General features: G+C 43.3%; 1 protein-coding gene across 4 annotated transcripts in view; it reads left to right on the plus strand.

Annotated features, from left to right (window-relative positions):
* The window catches only part of TNC (tenascin C), a 47989-nt gene extending 22513 nt beyond the window's left edge, over positions 1 to 25476 (plus strand). Inside the window, exons 11-27 of one of the 4 annotated variants that reach the window (XM_089534904.1) lie at positions 4646 to 4918; positions 5983 to 6255; positions 6841 to 7113; positions 8614 to 8889; positions 9815 to 10087; positions 12667 to 12939; positions 15336 to 15458; positions 16192 to 16335; positions 17933 to 18052; positions 18908 to 19051; positions 19175 to 19305; positions 20442 to 20574; positions 20711 to 20862; positions 21211 to 21307; positions 22028 to 22189; positions 23621 to 23784; positions 24549 to 25476. In XM_089534904.1, the coding sequence (XP_089391030.1) occupies positions 4646 to 4918; positions 5983 to 6255; positions 6841 to 7113; positions 8614 to 8889; positions 9815 to 10087; positions 12667 to 12939; positions 15336 to 15458; positions 16192 to 16335; positions 17933 to 18052; positions 18908 to 19051; positions 19175 to 19305; positions 20442 to 20574; positions 20711 to 20862; positions 21211 to 21307; positions 22028 to 22189; positions 23621 to 23784; positions 24549 to 24659 (3122 nt within the window). In that variant the 3' untranslated portion in view covers positions 24660 to 25476. The remainder of the gene's footprint in view (positions 1 to 4645; positions 4919 to 5982; positions 6256 to 6840; positions 7114 to 8613; positions 8890 to 9814; positions 10088 to 12666; positions 12940 to 15335; positions 15459 to 16191; positions 16336 to 17932; positions 18053 to 18907; positions 19052 to 19174; positions 19306 to 20441; positions 20575 to 20710; positions 20863 to 21210; positions 21308 to 22027; positions 22190 to 23620; positions 23785 to 24548) is intronic. The other 3 variants (XM_089534901.1, XM_089534902.1, XM_089534903.1) reach the window with 3 other exon arrangements.

The following is a 25476-nucleotide window of genomic DNA, read 5'->3' on the forward strand; positions in this document are numbered from 1 at the left end:
GCAAGTGATTGATGCCATCTGGAGTTTTGTGTCCATGTCTTTCCATCTGTTTTCTGGAACCCTGAGCTGAAAAACATTGAAAAGCACCCCTCTTTCCCTTCTAAATTATATTATACAATACTTCAGAATTTCCTCTTTGATGGCGCATATAGAAACCACAAGGGAAGTGTGGAAATATATTCAGCCATGTTGGCCTTGCTTGCTGCAAAATACAACACAATCCGAAAGGCATTTTTTACAGTAACTATTACCAGGTGTCCGTTTCCTCGTTCGGTTGGTTTGTGAGCGGAAGCATCTCTGTTACATATAATCCTGGCATCTGGAGTAAGAGGAAAGTGATTTCGAAAACAGAATAAATATAGAACTCCAAAAACATTTATATCCATTTCTGCCCTGGCATTAGTTGAGCCAGCTGGATATAGTGGCTTGAGCGATTGACTACAGCTCTGGAGACCAGGGTTCAAATCCCCATTTAGCCATGGAAATTCACTGGACGCCCTTGGGCCAGTCACATCCTCTCAGCCTCAGAGAAAGCCAAAGATAAACCCCTTCCGAATAAATCTTGCCAAGAAAACCCCATGATCATTTCACTGTAGGGTTGCCAGAAGTCGGGAATGACTTGAATGTCATAACTGACATTATCCTTTTCTTCTCCTGTGAGAATGAGCTATGAATGCTAGCATCATGCATTTTGAACCTTTCTAGCTTTACTCCCAGATCTGATTTTGTGCAGTTTGGATCATGGAAGCAGATGATGCATTTTAACAATTTGCTGGGTAATAATCCCAAAATGTGCATGCTGTAAATCACCAGGAGATGTCCACATAAAAGAAATGTTTAAGTACCTACAGAAAGCTCTCTCTCCCCGAGAAAGTGTGGAATACATTATAACCTCACAGGCAAAGTCTCTTTTCTTCTTGGAGAGCTATATATAATGGGAGGGTGCGCAACTGCACAAAGCTTTTATCTGCTCCCAATCTATCTCTCCCCTTGAAGATGATGGATACCCAGATCCTTCCAAGAAACGCACAAGGCAGTTTGAACCAAAGCCATCCCAAGAGCCCCACTGTGTGGTCTTGAAAAAGCTGGGCTTTTTTGGAATTGGCATCCAAGCCCTCCAAGGCTTGTTTCTCTGTACTTCTCAGTCCAGGGTTATTTTTTGACACTAAGGTCTCGGCACTGAAGTGTCAGTCAACACGAAAGCTCATGCATCAAGGGCAGAGCAAGGTTTTTGGGAGGGAGACCTCCCTCTTGCTGCCGGCTGGAGTCGTTCTTGTCCTAGCATATAAGGATCAGAAGGATCTTTCAAAGAAAGGCCCCAAGGATGGTGGGATGCATTTCAAGAAGCCAACGCTTCCCTCATTTCTTCCTCTAGGATGGGTGAGAAGCTTCCCTTCCTGAGCCAAATTGCATGAGGCATATTATTTCATCTATTGCCCTTAAATGACCCAAAGCTTCTTTATATTCCTAGAGGGAAGCTCATGACCTGGTCATCAGGCCATGAAAAAGCCGCCTGAATAACCCAAAGTTGGTCTTCTCAGATGGCTTCTTTGATGCTTAGATCCCTCAAAGGCATCTCATGGAAGCAAATATAAGCATAGTTTGAAAGCTGTGCTCCCAAGAAAATAAGTTACTGCTTTCTCTGCCTAGACAAAAGTAGCTGTCTTGCAGAGCATAAATAAGAGATCTAGCATCATGTAGTGCTTTGAGCATTGGATTACAGTTTCTTTCCATCCCTAGCCATGACCCTTATCTTTGAGCTATAGGAGGGTTGGTTCCCTTTGCATCTCACCTTCTTCTGTTTTGTAGCTCCTTAACACCAATCCGTTGGGTTTAAAGATGAACCCTATGCACATCAAAAGTGTTTACATCCACCTTTGGGGATAAAAGGGACGGCAATATGGAATCGACAGAATTGTGTCCCACAGCCAGCGCCCTATGAAACCTTCCCTTCTAGCAGAATTCCCCTCCATATTAGAAATAGCAGTGAGAAATTGCACTGGAATTCTTTTTGGCATTCATATCCTCTGGAGAAGCAGCATGTGCCATATATAGAGAAGGCAGAAGCCTAAGCTGCAGGCTTCACTTAGAGCAGAATATAATAAATACAGGAATTTCACTTTTGGAAGGAATGTTTATAGCCCCGTATCTGTTGTTCGTCCAAGAAGCTCTCAACTCCCGCCTGTATTTATTCTTTATTAATCTACCTGCTATGTCTGGCTTCTATCCCTTCATCTCAGCCTCTGCATCTCTTGTATTTATTATAGTTCTGTGTGTTTCCTCGTTTTTGGAGGTTAAAAATCTCCGCAAGGCTCTCTGTCGAGGTTCATGCTTCCATCGCTTTGACTGTGTTCTAGAAAGAGATAATATTAGTAGGAATCATGCATTCAAGAAGAAAAGGCGAAACCACCTCTCCATTTAAACATTCTTTCCAAAGCTGCTCAAAGTAGCAATAGCTATAGCAATAGATCTCACACCGGGCCTAAAACGATCCATCCACTTTCCAGGTTTTCTATTTTGTTTTGTGACATTTTTGGTCGGTTGCATGACCCCAAATGTGCCACAGCTGCACAACCTTGACACAACTGCATGATGACGACAAACTCGATTGCATGCCCATCTATGAGCAAGATGTGCTCATGACTAACCAAAGCGCATGGTGTCTGAATAAGTGTTGACATTTGGCTTCGGATTTAAGGAACGTTTCGAGATGCCGTTAACCCTGCAAGGTCGGTGTATGTTGTCTCTTGCCGGTAATGTCAACTTGCTTAAATGTCACAAGAGATGAATAGACGTCAAACCCAAGCCTGGCGTTTGGCTTCTTCTCTCCTGTGACTTTTGCATGGATGAACATTCTTGTAACACAGCAGTATTTTGATTCTGTTTGGAAAGATACATTGTCACAGAGCTGGGAAACAAGCGGTGATGTTGTTGGATTGCAACGTCCCACAGCTTTACCCAACATGGGAAATGATACGAATATCAAGAACTTATTGTGGCTTTTCCCATTCTCCAGAAGAAAGGGTGTCTTAACTCTCCATGGAAAAGAAAGGTCAACCAAAGCGAGATGTTTTACATTTTTGGACTTGCAAAAACAGCAACAACAAAACATTGACCATTGCCACCTCTTGAAGAGGACAATATCACAGAGCTTTCCTTCAAATCCTAAACTAGCTTGCTGGGTTCAAAAGTGGAAGACGATGCATTCATATTTCCTTCCAATCCAGTTGGTTTCTGAAAACAAAACGAAGAGAACAGCAAAATATCTTCATCCAGTCTTGGTCATTGAGATGATTCTTTTTTTGGAATGACAATGCATGAACGTTTGCAACCCTGCATGCTCTGGAGACATAGCATCCATTCTCTCTTTGCTAGGGAGATGATGCGACTGCTATTGACAACTTGCTTGCAGAAATAGCAGTTACCCAACAGCTGCATGCTTATAGAATTTATACAGAAGTCATGTTCTCTGTGTAGAAGAAATGGAGCTGATGAGGAGCAGAACCAAGTTTCCACGTCAGGAGGATGGTGAAACCACTTTCGAGTCATTGCAAAGTAGCCCTCCATAGTGTTGAACTCTATCCCCTCCAGATGTGATTAGTACCTTTAAAATTTGGAGTGAGAGTGCTGCCACACTGCAGAATTAGTGCAATTTGACAGCACTATATCTCCCATGGCTCCATCCTATGGAAACCCGCAATTTGTAGCTTGTTGTGGTACCAGAGCTTTCTCTGTTGAAGGCAACATATCTCACAAAACTACAAATCCCAGCATTACATAGCATTGAGCCATGGCAGTTAAATGGTGTCTATTAATTCTGCATTGCACAGGCAACCTAAGAGTCAGAGCAAATTCACCACCAAACTAGCCTAGGAGTCACCAGCTGTACCATATCGCCTTGTGCCTCAGCCTACAACAGTGGTTCCCATCATTTGGTCCTCCAGATGATTTGGACTTCAGCTCCCATAATTCCTGATGGTTGGCCAAGTTGGCTGGGGCTTCTGGGAGCTGAAGTCCGAAACAAATGGAGATCCAAAGGTTGGGAACCCCAGGTCTATAAGAAAGTGCCAGGCCAGCCTTGGCTCCTTACCTGTCTCCGAATTGTGCTTTGGAGGTAGGTAATGAACAGAGCTTGTGCTATATCTTCAAAGGACACACCAGTTCAGGGAATGCCATTAGCATCAAAACCTCTTCCATGCCTCTGCATTCTCAGCTTGGCTCATTACCACATTGCCGTAATAGTTTTGGATCTGCAAATATTGAATTCTTAATAGGTTTTCATAAAGCGGCAGCCTAAATCCTTCCAAGGCCCTGGGAAGCATAATTAACGCTTGTCAAACAATTTCAGGGGAGAGCAGTGCCCCAAATTGCCTTTGAGGTCCTGTGACTTAATCTCACCATCCCGCCTGCTTTCTTGGCTGAGGTTATTCAGTCTCTTCTGGAAACCTGATCCTACAATTCTCTCATAAAGGAAAATCAATAGGAGTCGTGTGTGTAAGCGAAAGGGAGACGGGCTCATAAATACGAAATGGGCTGCAAGTGGAACTCATTAATGAGAAAGCCCCAGTTTTACGAAGCCTTGGCTCTCCCTGGCTACGTCGGCTTGCAAATCTGATTAACCAATTGGCTCTCTGTCCTTCTCCAGAGGAGGAACCTGAGCTGGGGAATTTATCAGTCTCCAAAGTTCACTGGGATGGATTCCAGCTCACCTGGACCGCTGCGGATGGGGCCTATGAGACCTTTGTTATTCAGGTGCGGGAGTCTAACCTGCCAGAAGATGCAAGGAATCTCACCGTTCCAGGTGGCTTACGGTCTGTGGATCTCAGTGGCCTCCTGCCAAACACTCTCTACACCATCAGCCTTTATGGTGTCACTCAGGGCTACAGAACCAAACCCCTCTTGGTTGAGTCTACCACAGGTATCTCCTTTTTCAATCCCTTCTCTTTATTCAGGTTCCTCCTTTCTTTGCTTTTCTTCCTTTGCAGAAAGAGTCCAAGTCTCCATCCAATTTCTGGACCAGTTGTTTTGGCAGCTTTCTAATGATTGTTTCTTCTAGCTTGGAGGTTTAATCTCCTACGAATGGCTAAGCTTTGGAATGGCTTGCTGGAAAGATCAGGAGGGCCACCAATGTGCATGCTCTTTGCTCCCTGTTTTTCCCCAATAGTAAAAATATCAGAGGAGGTAGAACCAGAGGTCAATTTATCCATCTGTTTTTCTTACTCAAAGATCATAAATAGCAGAACACAACTTCTCAGTCCTAAAAGGAAAGGAACTTTGCAGGACTCTAGATGGAAGTAGCGTCTTCTGCCATTGAAAGCTCTAATCCTAAACCTATGGAGACCTTACACATGCCCAGAGATGACTAATTTTATAGATATCTTCTGAAATTTTAAAGATAACTGACCCAGTTCTCTCCCTTTCTCATCCACACACAAATCACTGCGATCCTTGACCCAAAACCTTTCTTTTCATGATTAAATCTGTTTTGTCCCCAGTTCCCTTTGTGGTTCTTTGGAGAAATCCTTGCGGCATCAATAATGCATTACAAATCTGATTCTGCAGATAAAACCCCAGAGTCACCATTAGAAAACAGGCACCTAGAAATTGAACCCGCTCCTCCTTGCATGCAGCTGTGCAGTTTCTATCAGACCGTTTGTTTTAACTTGCCATGCCCGCATTGCCGTCAAAGGATCTTATGAGGGAACATTTTCTCTTGGATGCTATGGAGTTGTCTCCTCCGCCAGGCTGTCCATACCTGCTGCTTTGCAAAGACTCTCTGCTTTTGCTTCTTCCTTGCCAATTGAATTGTATGTCTTTATTTTATTCTGCTTTTCTCCCAATATGGGGTCCTCTTCTTTCTCGCTTGAGCTGGTCTCTCCATTCCATCTCCTGCTTAGCAAACTGGAATAAAACTGGAATGCAAAGAGAAGTTGATCCAGTTCTCTCATATACAAAGGAGTAAATGTTGTTTCCCTTCTTCAGCCAAAAAACCAGATGTCGGTGATCTAACCATTTCGGACATTACCCCTGAGAGCTTCAACCTTTCCTGGACGACCACCAATGGAGACTTCGAGATGTTTACCATTGAGATTATTGATTCTAACAGGTTGCTGGAACCCAAGGTGTTCAATGTCTCTGGACATTTAAGGACTACACATATCTCAGGGCTGTCCCCCAAAACCGATTTCATTATCTACCTCTATGGAATCACTCGTGGTTTCCAATCTCAGACACTAAATGCTGCAGCAACTACAGGTATACGATCTGTTCTACTTCATATGCTAATATGTGCTTTCTTTCTTCCACAGCCTTCTTTCCAGGACCTTATTGATGTACATTTGCTTGTGCTTTCTGTTGCCTTATAGCCAAAGGTGAAAACATGCCATCTAAATGTAGACAACCTCATCTACAAAAAAACAGTTACAACAGTTGAGGATTTCAGTTTAGGGGAGAAAGGGAGAATAGGAGGAATAATGAGGGATATGATGGAGGTCTATAAAGTCAGGTGTAGTGCCCTCATAGCAATCCATGGTGGAACCATATTTGGAATAGTGCGCATGGTTCTGGTCACCACACCTGGAAAAAAAACCACATTGTAGACCTGGGGAAAGGTGCAAGAGTCTGGAGCAACACACTGCTGTGAGGAAAGGTTACAATACTTGGGTATGTTTCACTTAGAGAAAAGGTGAGAAGGGTAGACATGATAGAATGATGTATCTCATGAAGAAAGTAGATTCCTCATCTCTTCTGTCTCCCACCCGTTTTGTACCCAGCTTTTAGAAGCATTGCCAATGTTAATCCAAAGGTGTGTGTTTTTTGTCTCTTTCCTCCTCATAGTAGCTGAACCACTGCTTAGCGAGCTGACAGTTTCAAATGTCACCTCTGATGGACTCTTCCTCACTTGGAAAGCACAGGACTTTGCCTTTGACCATTTTCTCTTAGAGGTTAGAAACGTCAAGAACCAGTCTCTGGACTCCCAGATGCACACAGTGCCAGGGGACATCCGGAACATTGTTCTCTCCAGTCTAAGACCAAGGTCTAGTTATACTCTCCAGCTTCATGGCTTGGTTGATGGGCAAAGTAGCCAGACCTTGACAGTTCTGGCTACCACAGGTATATCTTCTCCGATATCTGTTGTTTCTCTCTTCAGTTTCTTTTGCTGTAGTCCCCTCTTTCTTATCCTGTCTTCATTTGAAAGAGGTGCCATTTCTTGTAATCTGATAGCACTTGGGCAGGAGAGCAATGTGATCACATATGTCCCCACAATTAAGGAAATTCAATGTCTGGAACCCTGATCGGTTCTTTTATATATGCACACGCATCGATCTACATCATCTTCCTCTTTTCTGTGTGCATATATAGACATGTGGCTGGATACTATGTACATATATGTGTGTATATAAATGTATGTATATGTACTTATTCCACCCGACATCTTTCTGGAACGTCTACAAACCTAATCTGCATCATTCTGCTCTTGCCTTCTTCTCTTTTTCCATTTTGCCTGCCTTGTCTTTCTCATCATGAGGTCTGGATAATCCAAGGCTCTTGACTTTGTGGGAAGCAGTTCTTTGCATGTAACGTTTTCTTTCATGAAGTGGTCCGAAGAGCAAACGGCTTCCACTAATTTTAGGAGAATCCTTAGGTCCTTGTATTTTCCAGTCTTTCAATATATCACCCAAAGAGGGGTGCATGAAGTACATTCTGACTGGCACTTTGCAGATCAAATGAGACCAAGCCAGTTGTTGGAATGGAAAATAACACCCTTTTCTTTCTGGAGGATCAACCTGGATGGCTGTCACTTCTACGTTTGTCCTCAATGTCTTAACAATTAGGATCCTAGCGCATCTTCTGGGGTCACTAGAGGATTTGGTCAACAATGGGTATCTCAAAGCTATTGAGGTCTTTCTACATCTTGCCTCATGAGATGCTCTCAACTTGCATTGCATGGAGAGGCCTTTGAGACCCAAGGGCTCTGACTGTCCTGAATGCCAACGCATGCTTTGAGAATGCTCAAACGGAGCACATGTGCAGAGGAAAACCATTTCCAGTTTGCATGTCAGTCTGATGGAACCATGTTTGTTGTCTGTCTTCCAACATATCTTCTCTCCTCTTCAGAGGAACTTGCATTCTTGCTGAACTAGTTTTCGTCTCTGGGTCATGAGAATCATGGCAGGGAAACATGTGAACACTGCTTGTCACTGTTTGGCAGCATGAAGGCAGTTCAAGCATGTGTCCTTAATTGGGGTCACTCAAGCATCATTTACACCATGAGCATCATCAAAACCGCTCACTTCCAGCTCACACCCATTTCTTTTCCCAAGCCAACATCCCTTCTCTGTTACCTTAGAGAAGGGGAATAGTCCTTTTCCATGACTTTAGATGGCATCCATATGACACTACTGGGCTAAAAGGGCATGGGTGCATGCATTCAGTTTCAATTATCATTGCCACATTTCTAGCTGGTGATTGCCCAATGGGAGGCTATGGGATGATCCATGAAACCTTTATTGTTTGCATGAGACACATCCCTCAGTGTTTGGCCATATAGCTTTCCCCAATAATGTCTGTCTCTTCCCCTTCTCTCCAATTTATGTCCCTTCTCTTCTTCAGAGGTCGACCCACAGCTGGGCATGCTCACACTCACAAATGCTAAAGTCAACACCTTCAACCTCTCCTGGACTGCAAGGGATGAGCCTCTTTCCAAGTTGGCTGTAAATGTTAGACATTCCTATCTGCCTCTGGAGCATCTGAAACTTTCTGAGTCAGAAGAAGCTCCCGAAACGCTCATCTCAGGCTCAGTAGATTATACTGACTATGACATTAACATTCAGGGCACAACCACAGATGGGGGGCAATCTGATCCCCTCGTCTCTCTGGTGATGACAGGTATACATTTAAAAGTAATTGGGTCTTTTGGTTTTATTTTATTTTGCTCCCCCCTCCCACAGTTATGCCCTCCCAATAGCCCTTTTGTGACTAACAACAGAGTTCATACCATTATGGTCTACGGTTTCTTCAAGTGCTACAGACCACAGGTCCCATGATGCAATACAATTGTAAGGAAAAGTGTGCCAAAATCAGAGGTATCATGCAGGACAATACTAACTAGTGTTGTTCTGTAGCAAGGATGGAAATTATGTACCCTATGGGCCACATGTAGCCTACAGTGCTCTGTCTGTAACCCCTGGATTCCTAATAATAATAATATTAGCCACTGTTTCGGTCCTCTTGGTCTGGAAAAAAAAGTCTCAAAACTGTGAAACAATAGAAATTAGGTTTTGTAAAATTATGGGTTTCAATCCATGGCATCTGAAAGAGCCAAAATAGAGCTGGGTACACCAAAGAGGTCCTCTATGATTGTCCACCTCTTCAAATGGACCTTCTGTGGCTCTCTACCTCTTCAAATGAAAACAAACCCAAGAGCCTAAATCTTGTTATTTCCAACTAGACTAGATCCATTGAAGCAACTGGATTTACTTATGTGTTAACTCAGCAATCCACAGTTGTTTCAATGAGTCTAATTTGGTTGATTCCAATCAAAGAGTGTTATGATTCTATGCAGGCATCACTGACCACCTCACAGGGTTTGTGTGTGGATGATGTGGGTTATTCACACCATCACTGGAGATGCTCAGTGCTGCAGATACTATCTGTATGAATCAACCCTGGATCTTACATATGTATCTTTAAAATATAACACTACAGTAGATGCCAGTTCCCAAAATTCCCTCCAAAATCTATACTTTATATCAAGTTGACCAACTGACCACATCTAACTCAGTTTTTCCCCACACCTTTCCCTTCTTTCTAGAGTCTTTGCCCACACTGGAAAACCTCACTGTCTCAAATATTAACCCATATGGATTTACAGTCTCCTGGATGGCCTCAGAGCATGCCTTTGACAGCTTTCTTGTAGTCGTGGTGGATTCTGGCAAACTGCTGGACCCCCAGGAGTTCCTCCTTCCAGGAACTCAACGTCAGCTGCCTCTTAGAGGTCTCATTACTGGCATTGGCTATGAGGTTATGCTTTATGGCTTTGCCCGCGGTCGCCAAACAAGACCTTTAAGCGTTGTTGCTTTCACAGGTATTTTTCTTGCAATCTCCTCCTGCCTTGCTTTCTCCTTGCTCACTCTCAACTTCTCTGGACGATCTTTCATTCCATCCCCATTTGCCAAACATTCATAGCTTTCCTCATCACTGGCTCCTGATGCATCAACTAACATGGTTCCATCCTTCTCTTTCTCTCTCTTTGAGATGTTTACTTCCTGTCTTTCAGAGGACCACAATGTAAAGAGCAGAAGAAGCCGTGCTGAAATTGATGCGTTCCGTTGTCTTTGCTATCCTAGCCAAAGGACAGTCTACCATATACTTTTATTTCTATTAATTCTTATTTATTTACTTATTTATTCTGCTTGCACTTTCCAACTTTGAGAAAGCAGCTTGCATGAGGGGCATACAAGATGGAGCACCTCTCATCCTGAACATCAGTCCATCAAGCCTGCACTTGGGTAACTTCAACATGTCCTTTATAAGTCCCTTGTGGGCTAGGATGAGTTGCAAATGGATGGGTTGCATGGAACTTCAAAGCTGATAAAGTAATTAAACTGGAGTACCCCAGTTCCAAATCCAACACTCAATCCATTAAGACTACCTTAAGATCCACCACCATCTTCTCTCTGTTGGAAAGCTTTGGCGGTGGCTTTAAATAGAGGATGAAGCCGGTGATAGCACTGTTCTCTTTTAAGGAGGAACTATCAAGCACTTGAAGTATCCTTCAGCAGCACAGATGTCAGGCATCTCTGGCTTTCATATATCTGATTCTCCATGGCGTTCCCATGCGTAGGATTCATGCGCACTATAAAGCCATCTGAAGCATTCTCGAGTCTTAATGAAGCTGTGTTTTTTTTATCTTCATTGTAGGCAAAGATATCCAGCTACATTGAGCATTCTTGGAAACAATTTTGTTTAACGATTTTATGTTCCACCTGTCTACTGTAGAACTCAAGTCAGCAAACATAGGCTTCCCATTAAGAGTATATTAACCAGACTGAAAACTGCTTTTAGTGTCAGTAAAACTGATTATCATCTTCTTTCAGACTGTACAGTGGAAGCTTGGTCATTCTCTTAAAACAAAACTTGGCTGTACTCTTTCGGGATACATTGCGCACCAATAGCACTTAATATCTGAATAGAAGAGTGCAAGTGTGGATTTAGCTTCAGGTGTGGAAGTTGTATTGACCCTTGCAGAGGAAAACTTGCAAGTCTTTGAATGTCAGAACTCTATACTATTGTAGCCATCTAACCAGAATATGTGGGTTTATATCCCTTGCCATCCCTACCTATTCTGGGTTTTATCTTTGCCATAGTCTTAGCATTTCTGTTTCTAGAAGATCTCAGTGGTTTTCCTATATAACTATTTAGCTGTAGGTTTAATTGGATTCTGGATTTTACCTTTACTATCTCTTCCTATCTAGCTCTGTCAAGTTAAACAGAAGGCCAAGTGACAAGGATACAGCTATCTTTGTAACAGACAACATCGTAAACTATGATACTAGGGTGACGGTTTCATTTAGCTCCTTCCACCTGGAAGGACAAAACGGCGGTTTAGTGGATCAGACAAAGGCTGAAATCCTGCTGCGTTTTGTTGCAAGAAATGTCCTTTCCAAAATACCATCTCAAATGCATGAAGTCGTTTATGTATGTGTGCATGTTGTTCATTGCACACAGTATCAACTGATGATCTGTAGAGGCAAAATAGATATCACAGACTAAGCATATATTTCACCAAATATATTTCACCAAACACAGTTCTTCATATATGGTGAGTCACATGTAGAGAGACTTCAAAGAATAGAATGAGTAGTCTAGTGATGGGCCACCATTTGATGCTGGCCTTGGAGACTATAGCCACCATAGTCCAGTTCCAAGTTTTGGTCCATGGAGAAAGTTAGTTTGGCTCAGATTTAGGAAAGACTTAAGATAAGAACTGTTCTTCTCTGGACTTTGTGCAGCTCAGAATATACCTGTTCATAGGAACTGGAATTATAGATTTCCATGTGACACCACAAACTCAATTGCGTTCATCAAGTGTCCAACATGCGCAGTGAGAATCAAAGCAGATAGAAGGATGGACATAAGCATAGATATTTATGTACAGAAGGACAGATCACATTAAGATGTGATTCAGAATGGAAGATGCAAGTTCTTTGCCATTGTTTTGGGCATATTTCTTTTATTAATCAGATTGGCAGAAGGTGAAGTGACTCCAATGGAAGACAGAAAACCAGTGAACATCAAGGCTTACTACCAGCATGTTTAATATTGCATGGCAGAGGGAAGGTGGTTCATTTCTTTGTACATCAGGGCTGCTTGGGGGTTTCTGGGAGAGTGACCACACCTTCACCCACATCTTTGGTTTGGACTGTGCCTTGCTTTCAACCTCTCAATGCATTTTCTTCCTCTTTTGGATAGCCAACCAACTACTTCCACTTCTATGGAACTGGGGCTGGAACCGTCACATCCTGACCTGACTTGAGCCAGATCTCTCCAGAGTGGCGTTTCCATTCTTCTTCTCTGTTTCTTCTTCTTTTCTGTAAATAAATAAATAACACCCCCATGTTTCTCCTCCTTTTTTCCTTTTATTTCCCCCCTTCCGATTTCCAGAAGCAGAACCAGAAGTGGACAACCTGCTGGTGTCCGATGCGACCCCCGATGGTTTCCGTCTTTCTTGGACAGCAGACGACGGCGCTTTTGACAGTTTTGTTCTTAAAATCAGGGATGCCAACAGGCTCTCGGACCCTCTGGAGCTCATTGTACCAGGCCATGAGCGCACACAAGATATAACAGGGTTGAAAGAAGGCACTGAATATTACATTGATCTCTACGGAGTAACCAGCGGACGGCGTTCCCAACCTGTAAATACAATAGCTATGACAGGTATTATCTGTTTCTAACGTGACAAAGAACAGAAAGGCTTGATCTATCCACTTGCATGTATGTGTGTGTGTGTGTGTGTGTGTGTGTGCAAGCATGTGTCTTCCACATCTCTCTCTAGTCAATAATTTGGAGTGCAATCCACAGACAAATCCAAACTGAAAAGATAAGAGTCATCTTCCACAATTCTTCCATCTACATCTTTTGGACATTGTGTGAGCCCAATGTTGGCTGTAAGTCCTGGATCCTATTATTAGGGCCAACCAAAGCACACCCCTGAAACCAATTGTATTCAATGCATCTCCTTTAACTGGGGCTAGCAATAGGATTCAGGCCTAAATCGGTACCTCTCACAGGCTGCCTCCATGGCTGAAAGTATGGAAATGGATACTGGTTGCCCTTTCACATCACACAATTATAGTGCTATGCTTCCACTTTACTTGGCATGGTTGCATCCCATGTTACCCTGAGGTTTGTAGACTGGTGAGTCGCAAGGGATCTATGACTGAGACTATGAAATGTCTTATGAAACTGCTAAATCCCAGAATCCCATAATATGGAGCAGTGACATAGCCAAAGGGGGGGGGGGGGGGGTCCATGGGGTCTGGACCCCCTTCTGTTAAATACAATTAATGGTGTGCGCCACCATGCCCAAGCCCCATTATAATGGTGGCACTTAATCTGGACGTTCCCCCTTCCCAAAATCCTGGCTACATCCCTAGATGGAGCCATGGCATGGAATGTGTAGCACGAAAGGGCTCTGGTTTAGCATCTGGCAACGTTGTATGAAGTATCCATCCATCTATTCCAAGAGTAGGCAAATGTCAGGGGTCAGGGACCAATTTCCCCACGAACCACAACCCCCATGGGCTGCATCCCCAGAACAAGTCCAAAAACTTCTGTTTTCGACTGCAGTCCCTCTCAAAACGTTGACAAAAAGCGGAGATTCAAACCCAGGTCTCCAGAGACAAAGTCCAATACTCAGACCGCAACACCACATCCCCAGCTTCTTGTCCTTCTTGAGCAATCATTCCTCCCCAAGTGAAAATGTCAGGGGAAATTCAAATTCAAGACAACATTATTACAACATCTCCCTACCTCTCCCAACTTTGTTGGTTGAACTTTAACTGGCACCTCTCCATAGATGCTTTTACTGTGTCTGTGCTTCTGGTCTTTGTCTTTCGGTGGCTAATGGACATCTCTTGTGTGGGCTGTTTATTTTGTTTCTTAAAAACTGGGGAGAAAATAATCAGAGTTGTTTTCGTGGCTGCTGCCGGGAGGAAAAAGTATTTACAACTGAACGGCTGAATGTAAACTTTGCAGTGCCAGGTTTTCTGGGGAAGTTGGAAAGCTCTTCCCCTCGGCTTGACAAGTCGGCTTTCCAAAATAAGTTTCCAACTGCAGCCAAGCAAACAAATCAAAACACAAGTCCTTAGCTTTAAAACTTGTAAACTTGAACGTCTCCGCTTTGCATGTGGTTTTATCATTAGCTACAAGTATGCAGAGGCAAAGAAAGCAGGGTTAATCTGTAGACAAATCCCCGAGATTAACATTGACTGCAATTTTTTAAACATCATGGCTTGAATTCATTAAGTCAGTTGCAAATGCGTAATCTTGAGTTATGTATTTGTGACTGTTCTGTCTTCATGATCCCTACATGTTCCCTAGCTTAAGAGATACATTGGGACCATGAAAATCCTCCAGTCTCCACCGACCAGATTGCATGTGAATGCAATATAATACAGCAGATAGTAAAATAATGTCCCTTATAAATATATACTCAAGCCATGGATGGTGGAATCCACGGATAAAGAACTGATGGATATAGAGGGCCAACTGTACATTCAAGTGAATTGCAGCCATTGTTTCCTGAATCCTGTTGGCTAGTTGTAGAGTAGACCCATTGGATCAATTGTTCAACATGTGAGTCAACATGTCAGTAAAAGCCATAGATTCAGTGCGTCTATTCTGATTAGCTCCAAGAATAGGATTCAGGCCAGTTTGGGGGGTTCTTTTTATTAGTGTTCACACATCTCTTCTGGATGATGATGATGATGATGATGATGATGATACATACCTTGTAATATTCCTCTTGTCACAGAAAATTGTAGCACTTGTACCCTAAGGTTCTTTAGAGTTGGTGTGTGTGGAATATGACTGCAAGATTATTGTTAAAATTACAACACTCAGACATTGAGAACTGGAGGCCTTGACACTATGGGACTTTTCATTCTAGTCACGACACTGAACCCAAATATTTATTGTAGCTCCAGCTCCTGGATTGGATATCGGAGTCCAAAAGCCTTCCTTTCCTGACAGTTCCTACTACCAACTTGGCTGATGGAGCCATGTGCTAACTCCTCCTTGTCCTTTATTTCCATGTCTTTGACCTCGGCTAGCTATGGGATCGCCCAAGGAAATCACCTTCTCGGATATTACCGAAAACTCGGCAGTGGTCAGCTGGACACCCCCGCGGACCCGTGTGGACAGTTACCGGATCACCTATGTACCCGTGACGGGAGGTAAGGGGGAACTGTGACTGTATTGTGAAAGACACAACATTCTTCTTTTTCAAAAGTAGGATTACAAAGAAAAAGACACAGCAAGGAACAATAAGGGAAGGGGGGAAAGGGAAGGATGTAGGACAAGGACATGTTGTTGGCATACACATAGATACCAGTTGGTCATGGCTGACGTCTTCCATTGTCCAGAGCAGCATAAGAGTCCTGCTGTTGGAAGTCGGTAATAGATCCCTACTCAATAATCTCAGGATTTATGATTTTGCCGCTAGCTCCCCCAAATGGTCATTCTGTGGCTGGTAGAGAATGGGGAAGGGACTGGAGAAGCTTCTGGCTATGAAGCATAATCAGCTGCAGACCACTGATGTCCTCTGAAATCCTCTGTGGTATTGGTAATGAGGCCATTGGTCTGCACCCCATGCTTAAGATCCCATAGTAAACTCAGTCAGACACTTTAATCCAATGAGGAACATCCACACTCAGGTCAGGTCAACAGAAGTGGAGTTGTGTATATGATGCCCTATACATATGAACACACAGCCGATGTGTATTCATCTGCCCCTTCCAAATTGGTAGCTGGTTGGATGTGAATTCACTTGCACATTCAGTGGCACACTGGTATTGAACAACACATCCAATGAGTAGCAGCACATCCAGAAATGTATGCTAGCTATGCAACACATGTGGAGGATTTTGGCCTTTGGACCTCTTATGCTCAAACTTCTGTCTGTTCTAGGTCTTCCCAGTTCCGTGTCTGTAGATGGAAGCAGAAGCAGGACCAAACTGGTCAAACTGGTTCCTGGTGTGGAGTACATTGTCAGCATTGTCTCCCTCAAAGGATTTGAGGAAAGTGAGCCTGTTTCTGGATCTTTGACCACAGGTATGTACCCATGACTTTAAAGCAAAGGAGAACCAATGTTAAAAATTGCATTCCACCTCCAAATTATAGCAGTGGGACTCTCTGGCATTGAATTCTAAGTACCTCACCTAACCACAAATCCCAGGAATCTTAACAATGGTATCAGGGTGTTTAGAGTAGTAGTAAACCATTGCATCTGGGTCACTGAGATACATGCCTAGACTTGCATTCTGCTTGGGACTTTTGTCTTCATAAATGGCACATTCATAAATGTGCATGCAAAACTGAATCTTGTTTTGGTGACATCCATATTCACCTAAGGGCTGCCATGACATTTCAAGGTATGAGCATCCATTTTGCAATGGCGGAGTGACTGATGTTCCATAGCCAAATGTGTAGTAGGCCCTAATAACTCATGAAGCGCAACCTGGATAACGCTAGAGCATAGCAGGAGTGCCCAGTGTGCATTGGGGAAAGGGAAGAAAGTGGAAACAGGGCTAAAAATGGAAGCAATACATGAAGGTTGCTTGGCAGAAAGCCCACACTGAAAAATGTCTCAAACCATTCTCAGTTTCACCCCGCAGGGAGGAAACTTTGGGTACTTTTTGTCCTTAGGTGGGAGAATGAAGTAAGCAGAGATTTAAGACCATGGTCAGGGATGTGGCTGGTGTTTTCAAAGGACATTCCAAACATATGAAGAAAGAAAGAGAAGCATTATTTCAGGGATGAGGGAGCTTTGCGGTGAAATGCGCTCCTCATATATGAGTGAAACGTTGCACAGAACTATGAAATGAGTTTTATGGTGTGAATGTTTTTTGATTAAATGCAAAGGAGGCCTCCAGAGACCCAGACGTTGACAAAAGGTCACCCAGGAGCATGTTTTATTTTGCCTTCTGTTCAGTCTCTCTCCCATCTGAAACTCGGCTGCGAGTTTTCTTCATCAAACTGTCAGGCGCTAAAACAGAGAGCCAAGGAGTGAGATGTCAACTGTGAAAGATGAATGACACTCAGTCTAGATCTCGATGCCAGTAGTTCTCCCGTAACACCGCAAGATAATCAGTTTTTGCTTTGTTTCAACGTGTTTTGAAAGTCCAGAGTGACCTCCCGAATGACCTCCCATTCCCATGGTAGTAATAACTTATTCATGTCTTCTGAGGGCTGGATTCCCAGCACTTGTCCCTTCTTCACTTTGGCACATTATGGCCAGCCAAGAAATAGCAGAGATTATGTGAGTCTCTTTATTTTTCCACCATGGAAAGTTAGGACACAGTGAGCTGAATGGTCGGCTGTTGTCCATCAACCACATTCACTTTATTCATTGCTCAATAGATGTATATCCAGACCTGGCCCTAAGGACTACTTCTCTGGTTCTCAAGAAGAAGGAGAGGAATCTCAGGCTAAAAGTGCTGCTTTGCAAAGTGCATATGCACATGTTCTTCTCAAATGATAGACTTGATGTTTTTGATATGAATGGCAGTTTAGGCAATGGTGGTTGATACATAAGGGTTGTTGTACGCATAAGGCATGGTAGGAGGAGACCTTCCTTAAAATCTGTGAAGAAAAGGTGAGATACACATAGAATGAACTCTTCGCTATTTTATCTCCTCCTTCTCTCTAGCTTTGGATAGTCCATCGGGACTAAAGGCTGTGAACATAACCGAATCTGAAGCACTGGCTGTGTGGCAACCGGCGATCGCTGCAGTAGATGAATACGTGATTTCTTACATCACCGAAGGTGGTAAGTCCAGCTTTCTCTGATACAGGGCTCTCCATATTACACAGCTGTACCACCAAGCGCTTGGAAAGTGGTGGAATGCGGTACTAGGTGCTGAATTTTGTTTTAAGAAGAAACAAAACAAGTTTCTAGTCTTTCTCATTGTGAAAAGGGATATTGCCTTGAAACCACCTGAGGCTGAGAGCAGTTTGAAAGTGGAATAGACCATGATGGAAAGAAGCTGACCTATCTTAAACTGAGGTTAGAATGCCACTTCTTTGGAGTGTTTAAACTATGGCTCTCCTTCCACCAAAAGGCTTGGATTAGTTTACCCTTTGGAGGACCCTTCTTGTCCTAAATGATTCTATCCATCACAAAATCTGGGGCTCAAGCAGAAAACCTAACTGTCAAAGAAGTTGCATTTTGTTGCTCTTTTGTAGACAAGTGGCAGAAAAAGAATTAAGTATCCTAGTTAATTAACCAGTTAATCCTAATTAATTAACCAAACAGCTCTAGTGTTAGTAGAATCCACTACTTGGGAGCTTCATGCACCGCAGCTTTCTAATGCCCTCCCCAAACTACAAATCTACAAATTAAACAGGATGGACCCATAGCAGTTAAAGTAGTATTGAGGTACTATAACTTTGCAGTGTGGCTACAGCCCAGGAATCTTGCCAAGGGAGGAATGCGGCAGTGATGATTCAAGGTAATTGAAGTAAAGTACGTAAATGGGCCTTCTCTAGACTTTTTGGCCTGAGTTTACTAATGGGAGCAATACCTGCTTTGCAAATGGAGCAAATTCAGAAGCCATTAAGGGAATGCACCTGACTAGTCTTGAATTGCTCACTTATCAAGGATCTGTTCCTCTTTCTTCTTTAGTGCCAGAAACGACTCAGAGCGTCTCAGGAAACACGGTGGAATACGATCTCATTGGCCTCCGTCCAGCCTCTGAGTATACACTCAGGGTCTATGCCATTAAAGGACCACAGAAAAGTAGAATCATCTCCACCAAATTCACCACAGGTACGTTGGCCAGGCTTTGGCCTACTGTACATTTCAGAGGAAGATGTCTTCCTCTGAAGATAGTGTACAAACCCTGAGTCTTCAGCTGAGGGCTGGACTCTTCTCTTTCTGTCTTTCTGCCAGCCCTTGATGCACCAAGGGACTTGACCGCCACGGATGTGCAGTCCGAAACAGCGCTGCTCAAATGGAAGCCTCCCCGCGCTCCTGTCACAGGTTACCTCCTCATCTATGAATCCATTGATGGCAAGGTCAAGGTAAGCAATTGGATCTAATCTGAAAGCCTACAGGGAAAGAGCCATTGTTCATTGAACGCAGGTTTTGTGTGCAAATGTCCCTGTGTTCAACCCTCAGCATTTTTATGTCGGGTTAGGGAAAGGTTCATCTCTGCAACCTTGGACAACTGTTGTCCATCCATGTAGCCAGGGAGTATCTAATATGGGTTGTTCTTGTGTACCTTCAAGTCATTTCTGACGTATGGCAACCCTAAGGCACACCTATCATGGAGTTTTCTTGGCAAGGTTTGCCATTCCCTGAAGCTGGAAGAACATGACTTGTCCAAGGCCACCTAATGGGTTTCTATGGCTAAGGAGGGATTTGAACCCTGGCCTCCAAAGACCTAGTCCAACACCCAAACCACAACACCAGTGGTTCCCAAACTTCAGTCCTCCAATGTTTTGGACTTCAACTCCCAGAAGCTCTCTCTAGCTTGGTCAAAAGGGCAGGAATAATGGGAGCTGAACTCCAAAACATCTGGAGGACCAACGTTTGGGCATGTCTTCACTGCACCATGCTGGCTCTCGACCCACCAGATGTTTGATTGCAATTCCACAAATCCTTCACCATTAGCTTTCTTAACTAGGGTTGATGAAAGCCGAATACCAACAATGTCTAGCGTGGCACATGTTTTCCAACCCAAATGAAGACGGTATGGAGCAAGATGGGCCAAATAGTTCTTCCTATTAATTGTCAGGTTAATGCTAAGAAAATGTCCTCCACCCACCTTTTTTCCCTCTAATATGAATGTACTCATAGTCATGCCACATGGGGGAAATACATCTAAATACTTGATGAATTCAGTGCACGGAAGTGTAATGAGTTCATTTACCAGCCATGCTCACACTGGCTTTTTAGCCACGTTGCTTGAACAGTTCCGTACAAAACATTCATTTTCATCCCACTGTCTCTTCCTTCTAACAGTCGGATAGCATGGAAAAGATGCTATCAGGAAGGGCAACGTCCTCATCCATCATTGAAATTGTTTTCTTAAAGGTGCATAAATCATTCATCCAAGGGCACCCAGACATTTTTAAAAATGCAAGAGTTTGTTTCTCTGATGCCTGGTCATTCAACAACAACAAAAGCGGTCCTCCGTTATTGATTCTCTCTGCAGGAAGTGATCCTGGGACCTGAGTCGACTTCCTACAGCTTGTCAGACCTAAGTCCATCTACCCAGTACATTGTGAAGTTGCAGGCACTAAACCTGAACCTGAGAAGCAAGATCATCCAGTCGGTTTTCACCACAAGTATGACATAGGGGGACCAGGGCATGGCCAACAGAACCTCCTTTAACATTGAACTGTAAACATTGAAACTGTCGATACCAGAGATGCCTTTTTGGGCATTCTCAGTTTGATTCTTTATTTGCTTCCCTCTCTGCAGCCGGACTCCTGTATCCTTACCCCAGGGATTGCTCCCAAGCTTTGCTGAATGGAGAAACAGCCTCTGGCCTTTACACAATTTACTTAAATGGTGACCAGTCCCAGCCAGCAGAAGTCTACTGTGACATGTCTTCTGATGGAGGCGGATGGATTGTGAGTAGTTTCTCATTTTTCAATATATACGTACATATTATAATTACTATTAAGGAATACAAACTGAGCAATAGGATTCTGCTGTTCCCTCTCTCTCAAATGTTTGAAGAATTTGGGACCCTACAGAGGGAAGCATAATGCTGCTGCCCATAGGTCCTCTGGAGGCATGAATATCCCATGCAAGGCTACAATGATCTCTCAGGCATCTGGGGAAGGTTGGGAAAGTCTGCCCCCAAGTGGCAGAAGTCCTTACTGCTGGCTATAGATAGATGTTAGTAAGATAAAATCAATCTACTTTGATAAGAAAAGAAGCCCCAACTGTGCAATGGTTATTTTCTGTGCCGCCAGGTGTTTTTAAGAAGGCAGGATGGAGCAGAAGATTTCTATAGGAACTGGAGGACTTACGAGGCTGGATTTGGTGACCCCAAGGGTGAATTCTGGATGGGTAAGAAACTGGAAAAAACCGACTTGAGAGCAGGGGAAACAACTTTGTGTGTGTGTGAAAGTAATTAAAAACTGCTATTTTTGAAGTATGAGATTTACTCTAATTGAGTTGGGTTGTGGTTTGGGATTTAGTCTGGTTGGGACTTACCAAAAAGCTGCACACTGACACACATCCGCACAGTCATTGTGGTTACTTTTCATCTCAGATGTTCAAGGCTTTAGCAGAACACTTTCCTATTTCCACTGCTAGAAACCAAAAAAACAATGCCTCCCAACTCTCCCAGTTTGGTGGGTATTGTCTCGAGTAATCCTTTGCCGTCCCACTTTTTCAGCGACTTTGGAAAATGTCCCGGTTTCTCTCTTCCTTTCTCATTTTCTTCCTTTGTCTTCCGCTTGCTTCCATTGCTGCAAACTGACTTCAAAGTGCAAAAGTAATTTCCACTCAAGAAGGGAGAGGAGAGGATGGACAGACCTTTGCCCTTCCCAGTAGACTCTGGCAAAAGCAAACTGCTGCAGCATCTCCTTTGTCCTCTTGACCATACTCTAAGATAGCTTGTCCTCTCATTGTCCCAATTTGCAACTGTGAAGTGTCAGAGGGCATGATATATTTCCAGCCAAGCACAGGGGCCTATGTTGCATGTGTGAAATGTAGCCGTTTGAAGGCCAGACGATGACTGAGAAATCTCCCCCTTACTTTTTTATTGTCCTCTGTTCCTTTTAGGTCTGGATAAGCTTCACAAAATCACTTCACAGGGCCAGTACGAACTGCGTGTGGATCTGCGGGATCACGGAGAAACCGCTTATGCCCTCTATGACAAATTCACTGTGGGAGATGCCCGCACTCGCTACCGGCTGAAAGTTGATGGATACAGCGGCACAGCAGGTGGGCTTTAACTTGCCTATCTAGAAGCCGCAACACAAATAAAAGAAGGACGGGGAGGGAAGAGGAAAATAAACAAATGTAGGTCATAGTGTGCTGCCACACTGCAGAATTAATCCAGTTTGACACTGCTTCGACTATCGTGGCTCCATCCTATGGCATCCTGGGATTTGGTGTTTGTTGTAGCACTGTGAGCCGATGCGGTCTCCAACATCATTTTTCCAGGCTTCTCCAAACAGTACAGATTGTTACGATGGGGGAAAGCCAAGCACATTCTTGGCCCCTGAGAACGTGCGCTCCATATTGTAAACCATATTTATTTTTTGACAGGTAGTTAGAGCTTCGAGGGAGACTTTTCTTCGGGGATGAGGCTATCCGTTTACATTCCGGGGAAAGCCTGCCATAAAGAGTAGCGCATTACTCAGCATGGGATGGGTTTCAAATGGAAAGAGCAGGCCCCAGCAATAGTCTATAAAAGGACTCTGGATCCCTTGCAAAAAACAAAGCTATAAATTTGTGGCGGGGGGGGGGGTCTAGGGAAAGAATATTTTAAACTAGTTGAAGAAACGGTTGAAAAGAGGTTTTGAAAAACCCTGGATTGCCAAGAATCTTTGCAGTTTGGGACTTATTCTCTGCAAAAATTGGCACAAGAAACAGTATTTCCTGCTCAGAAAATAAAATCTCTATACATTATTATTATTATTATTATTATTTGCACGGAAAACCCAGTTTCAAGGGCAGGAAATGGAGGTTTCCGCACAAAAACCTTTTGCCAATTTTTGCGCAAATTTATTATTATTTTTATTGGTTGGTATTATTTTGTTTACTTTATTGTTATTTTAACTAGTTATTGTGGTTTTAAATTAGATATGTTGTTTAATAACTTTTTAAGGGGGGAGGGAAATATATTGTTTTTATGCTGTATGTTATTTTAATGTTGTAAACCGCCCGGATTGGTTTGCCACAGGGCGGTATATAAATAAAAATTTATTATATTATTATGCGCAGAATCAGTTCCAAGCTGCGAATAGTTGTCAAAAACGGCTCAGCTTTTGGAAGACTTCTTTTGCAGTGGGAGGGAAATTTCTACATTAACTCATTGCACATTTGGCACTAGCTGCAGCTTTCAAATGCATTTCACCAGCCAATGGAGGCAAATCTACGTGTGTTTTTATGCTTTGGTCTGAATAGGGGGCATCCAAGTGCTCAGCCTGCAGCACTGGGAGTAGCTCCATGCAAACCTCGAGCAGCTTTAAGAGAAGCAACTATAAACCTGAGATTACTGCCCCATAGAAATTGATGCATCAGCTGCCTCTGCTTGCAAAGTCAATTTCTTTTTAACCATTTGAGTTTATTTTCTGCCCTTTCTTTGGCCTGATCTCAGATACTTCATGATCTAATGTTGTGCATTTGGTTCTCCCTCCTACTCTGCAGGTGATTCCATGTCTTACCACAACGGAAGGTCCTTTTCTACCTTTGACAAGGACAACGATTCAGCCATCACGAACTGCGCTTTATCGTACAAAGGAGCTTTCTGGTATAAGAACTGCCACCGAGTCAACCTGATGGGTAGATATGGGGACAACAGCCACAGTCAGGTAAGAGGTTTATCGATTTATTTGCTCAAAAGTATGTCTTCATGTTCCCTGTTGACTTATGACAATCTCATGAATGCTATAGGGTTTTCTTTTGCAAGGAAAAATTCAGTAGTAGTTTACTATTGCCTTCATCTGAAGACATCCTAAAGCACCTGGTGTTCCTTGATGGTCCTCCATTCAAGTGCTGTTCATGTCTGACCCTGCTTAGCTTTCATGATCAGAGATGATCTGGTGTTTCAAGAGTATTTAAGCTCTAGATTAATGTATGTGCCTTCAAGTTGGCTGTCAATGTATAGTGACCCCTTGAATTGCGTAGGGTTTTCTTTTGCTAGAGATACTTAGGTGTGGTTTGTCATTGCCTTCCCCTGATATAGCCTACAGTACCTGATACTCCTTGGTGGGAGCCTCATCCAAGTACTGAACCTGCTTAGCTTCCATGATCAGATGGGATTGGTTGTCTCCAAGGCATCTAGGCACTAAAGTTGGTTGCTGACTTGTGGTGATCCCTTGAATTTCATAGGCTTTTCTTAGGCAAGGGATACTCTGAGGTGGTTTGCCATTGGCTTCCTCTACAATACTGCTTACAGTGCTTGATATTCCTTGATGGGCCCCCATCCAAGACCTACCTTGATCATCTTCCAGGATCAGAAATGATCGGGTCTCTTCAGGTTTTGAACACAATAAATGTGATTTGAACCCATTCCTCCCCTGTTCCTATAGTGTGCAGATTGGTATTCACTTGCTGCTTCGCTTGCGTTTTTCAGGGTGTCAACTGGTTCCACTGGAAAGGCCACGAATACTCCATCCAATTTGCCGAGATGAAACTGAGACCCTACAGCTTCCGCAACCTGGAAGGGAGACGGAAAAGAGCATAGACCATCCTCCATAGTCTTGGCAGAGAGACAAAAAGATAAAGCGAATTGGGAAGAAAGGGGTTGGTTGCTTCCCAGAGAATTGAGGAAGGGGGGTTAGCAATGAGGATGGGTACCTTACCAAAGTATTGGCATTGCTTGACCTAACCTTGGCTCCTTTGACCATGTTCTTTTAAAAAAGTGGGGATGGTGGGTGGGAAAGCCTTCAAACCATAGCATGCTCCATGGAGCATCCTTCTTCTGTACGTAACTGGCTTTCTTTGTACCAAAGAGGACAACAGCCGGAGAGGGTAGGGGCACTTTTCTATACTGTCTTCCCCCCATCCCTCAGTTGGCTTTTGTTGGCATAAATCTTTGGGCAACGTCTCTTAAAAGCAGCAACGGAAAAGAAAAAAGAGATGATCTAGCAGTTCACAAACCAGCCATATTTCCTTCCACCCTCCCCCCCTCCCTCACTAAAACACATACACATCACTATCATGAGCATTGTTAGCCATCCTTAAGCTTTAGCGGGTCACCTGGATTTTCTTCTTTCTTTCGACCATATACATACATAGATGGTGCTACCCAGAAAAGGCGGCACGAACGCAAGCAATCCGGTCCAAACCTTTCCGCCTAAAGTTAATATTATTAATATAATGAAAAGATTACGAAGAAGAATGACGGTAATAAGCTACATTTTGTCATTTTTGTAAGAAAAAAGAAAAAGAGGGAGAAAAATTCACGCTTTCCGAAAGACAACAGGACAGTGTCTGATTGTAAATGTTTCTTTTTTAAAAGGGAAAAAATAAAGTTGAATAAAAGCACAATTTTACTTTTA

This window comes from Sceloporus occidentalis, unplaced genomic scaffold, assembly GCF_023333645.1.
Source record: "Sceloporus occidentalis isolate IW3139 unplaced genomic scaffold, rSceOcc1.0.p SCAF_8, whole genome shotgun sequence".
NCBI classification, from domain to species: domain Eukaryota; kingdom Metazoa; phylum Chordata; class Lepidosauria; order Squamata; family Phrynosomatidae; genus Sceloporus; species Sceloporus occidentalis.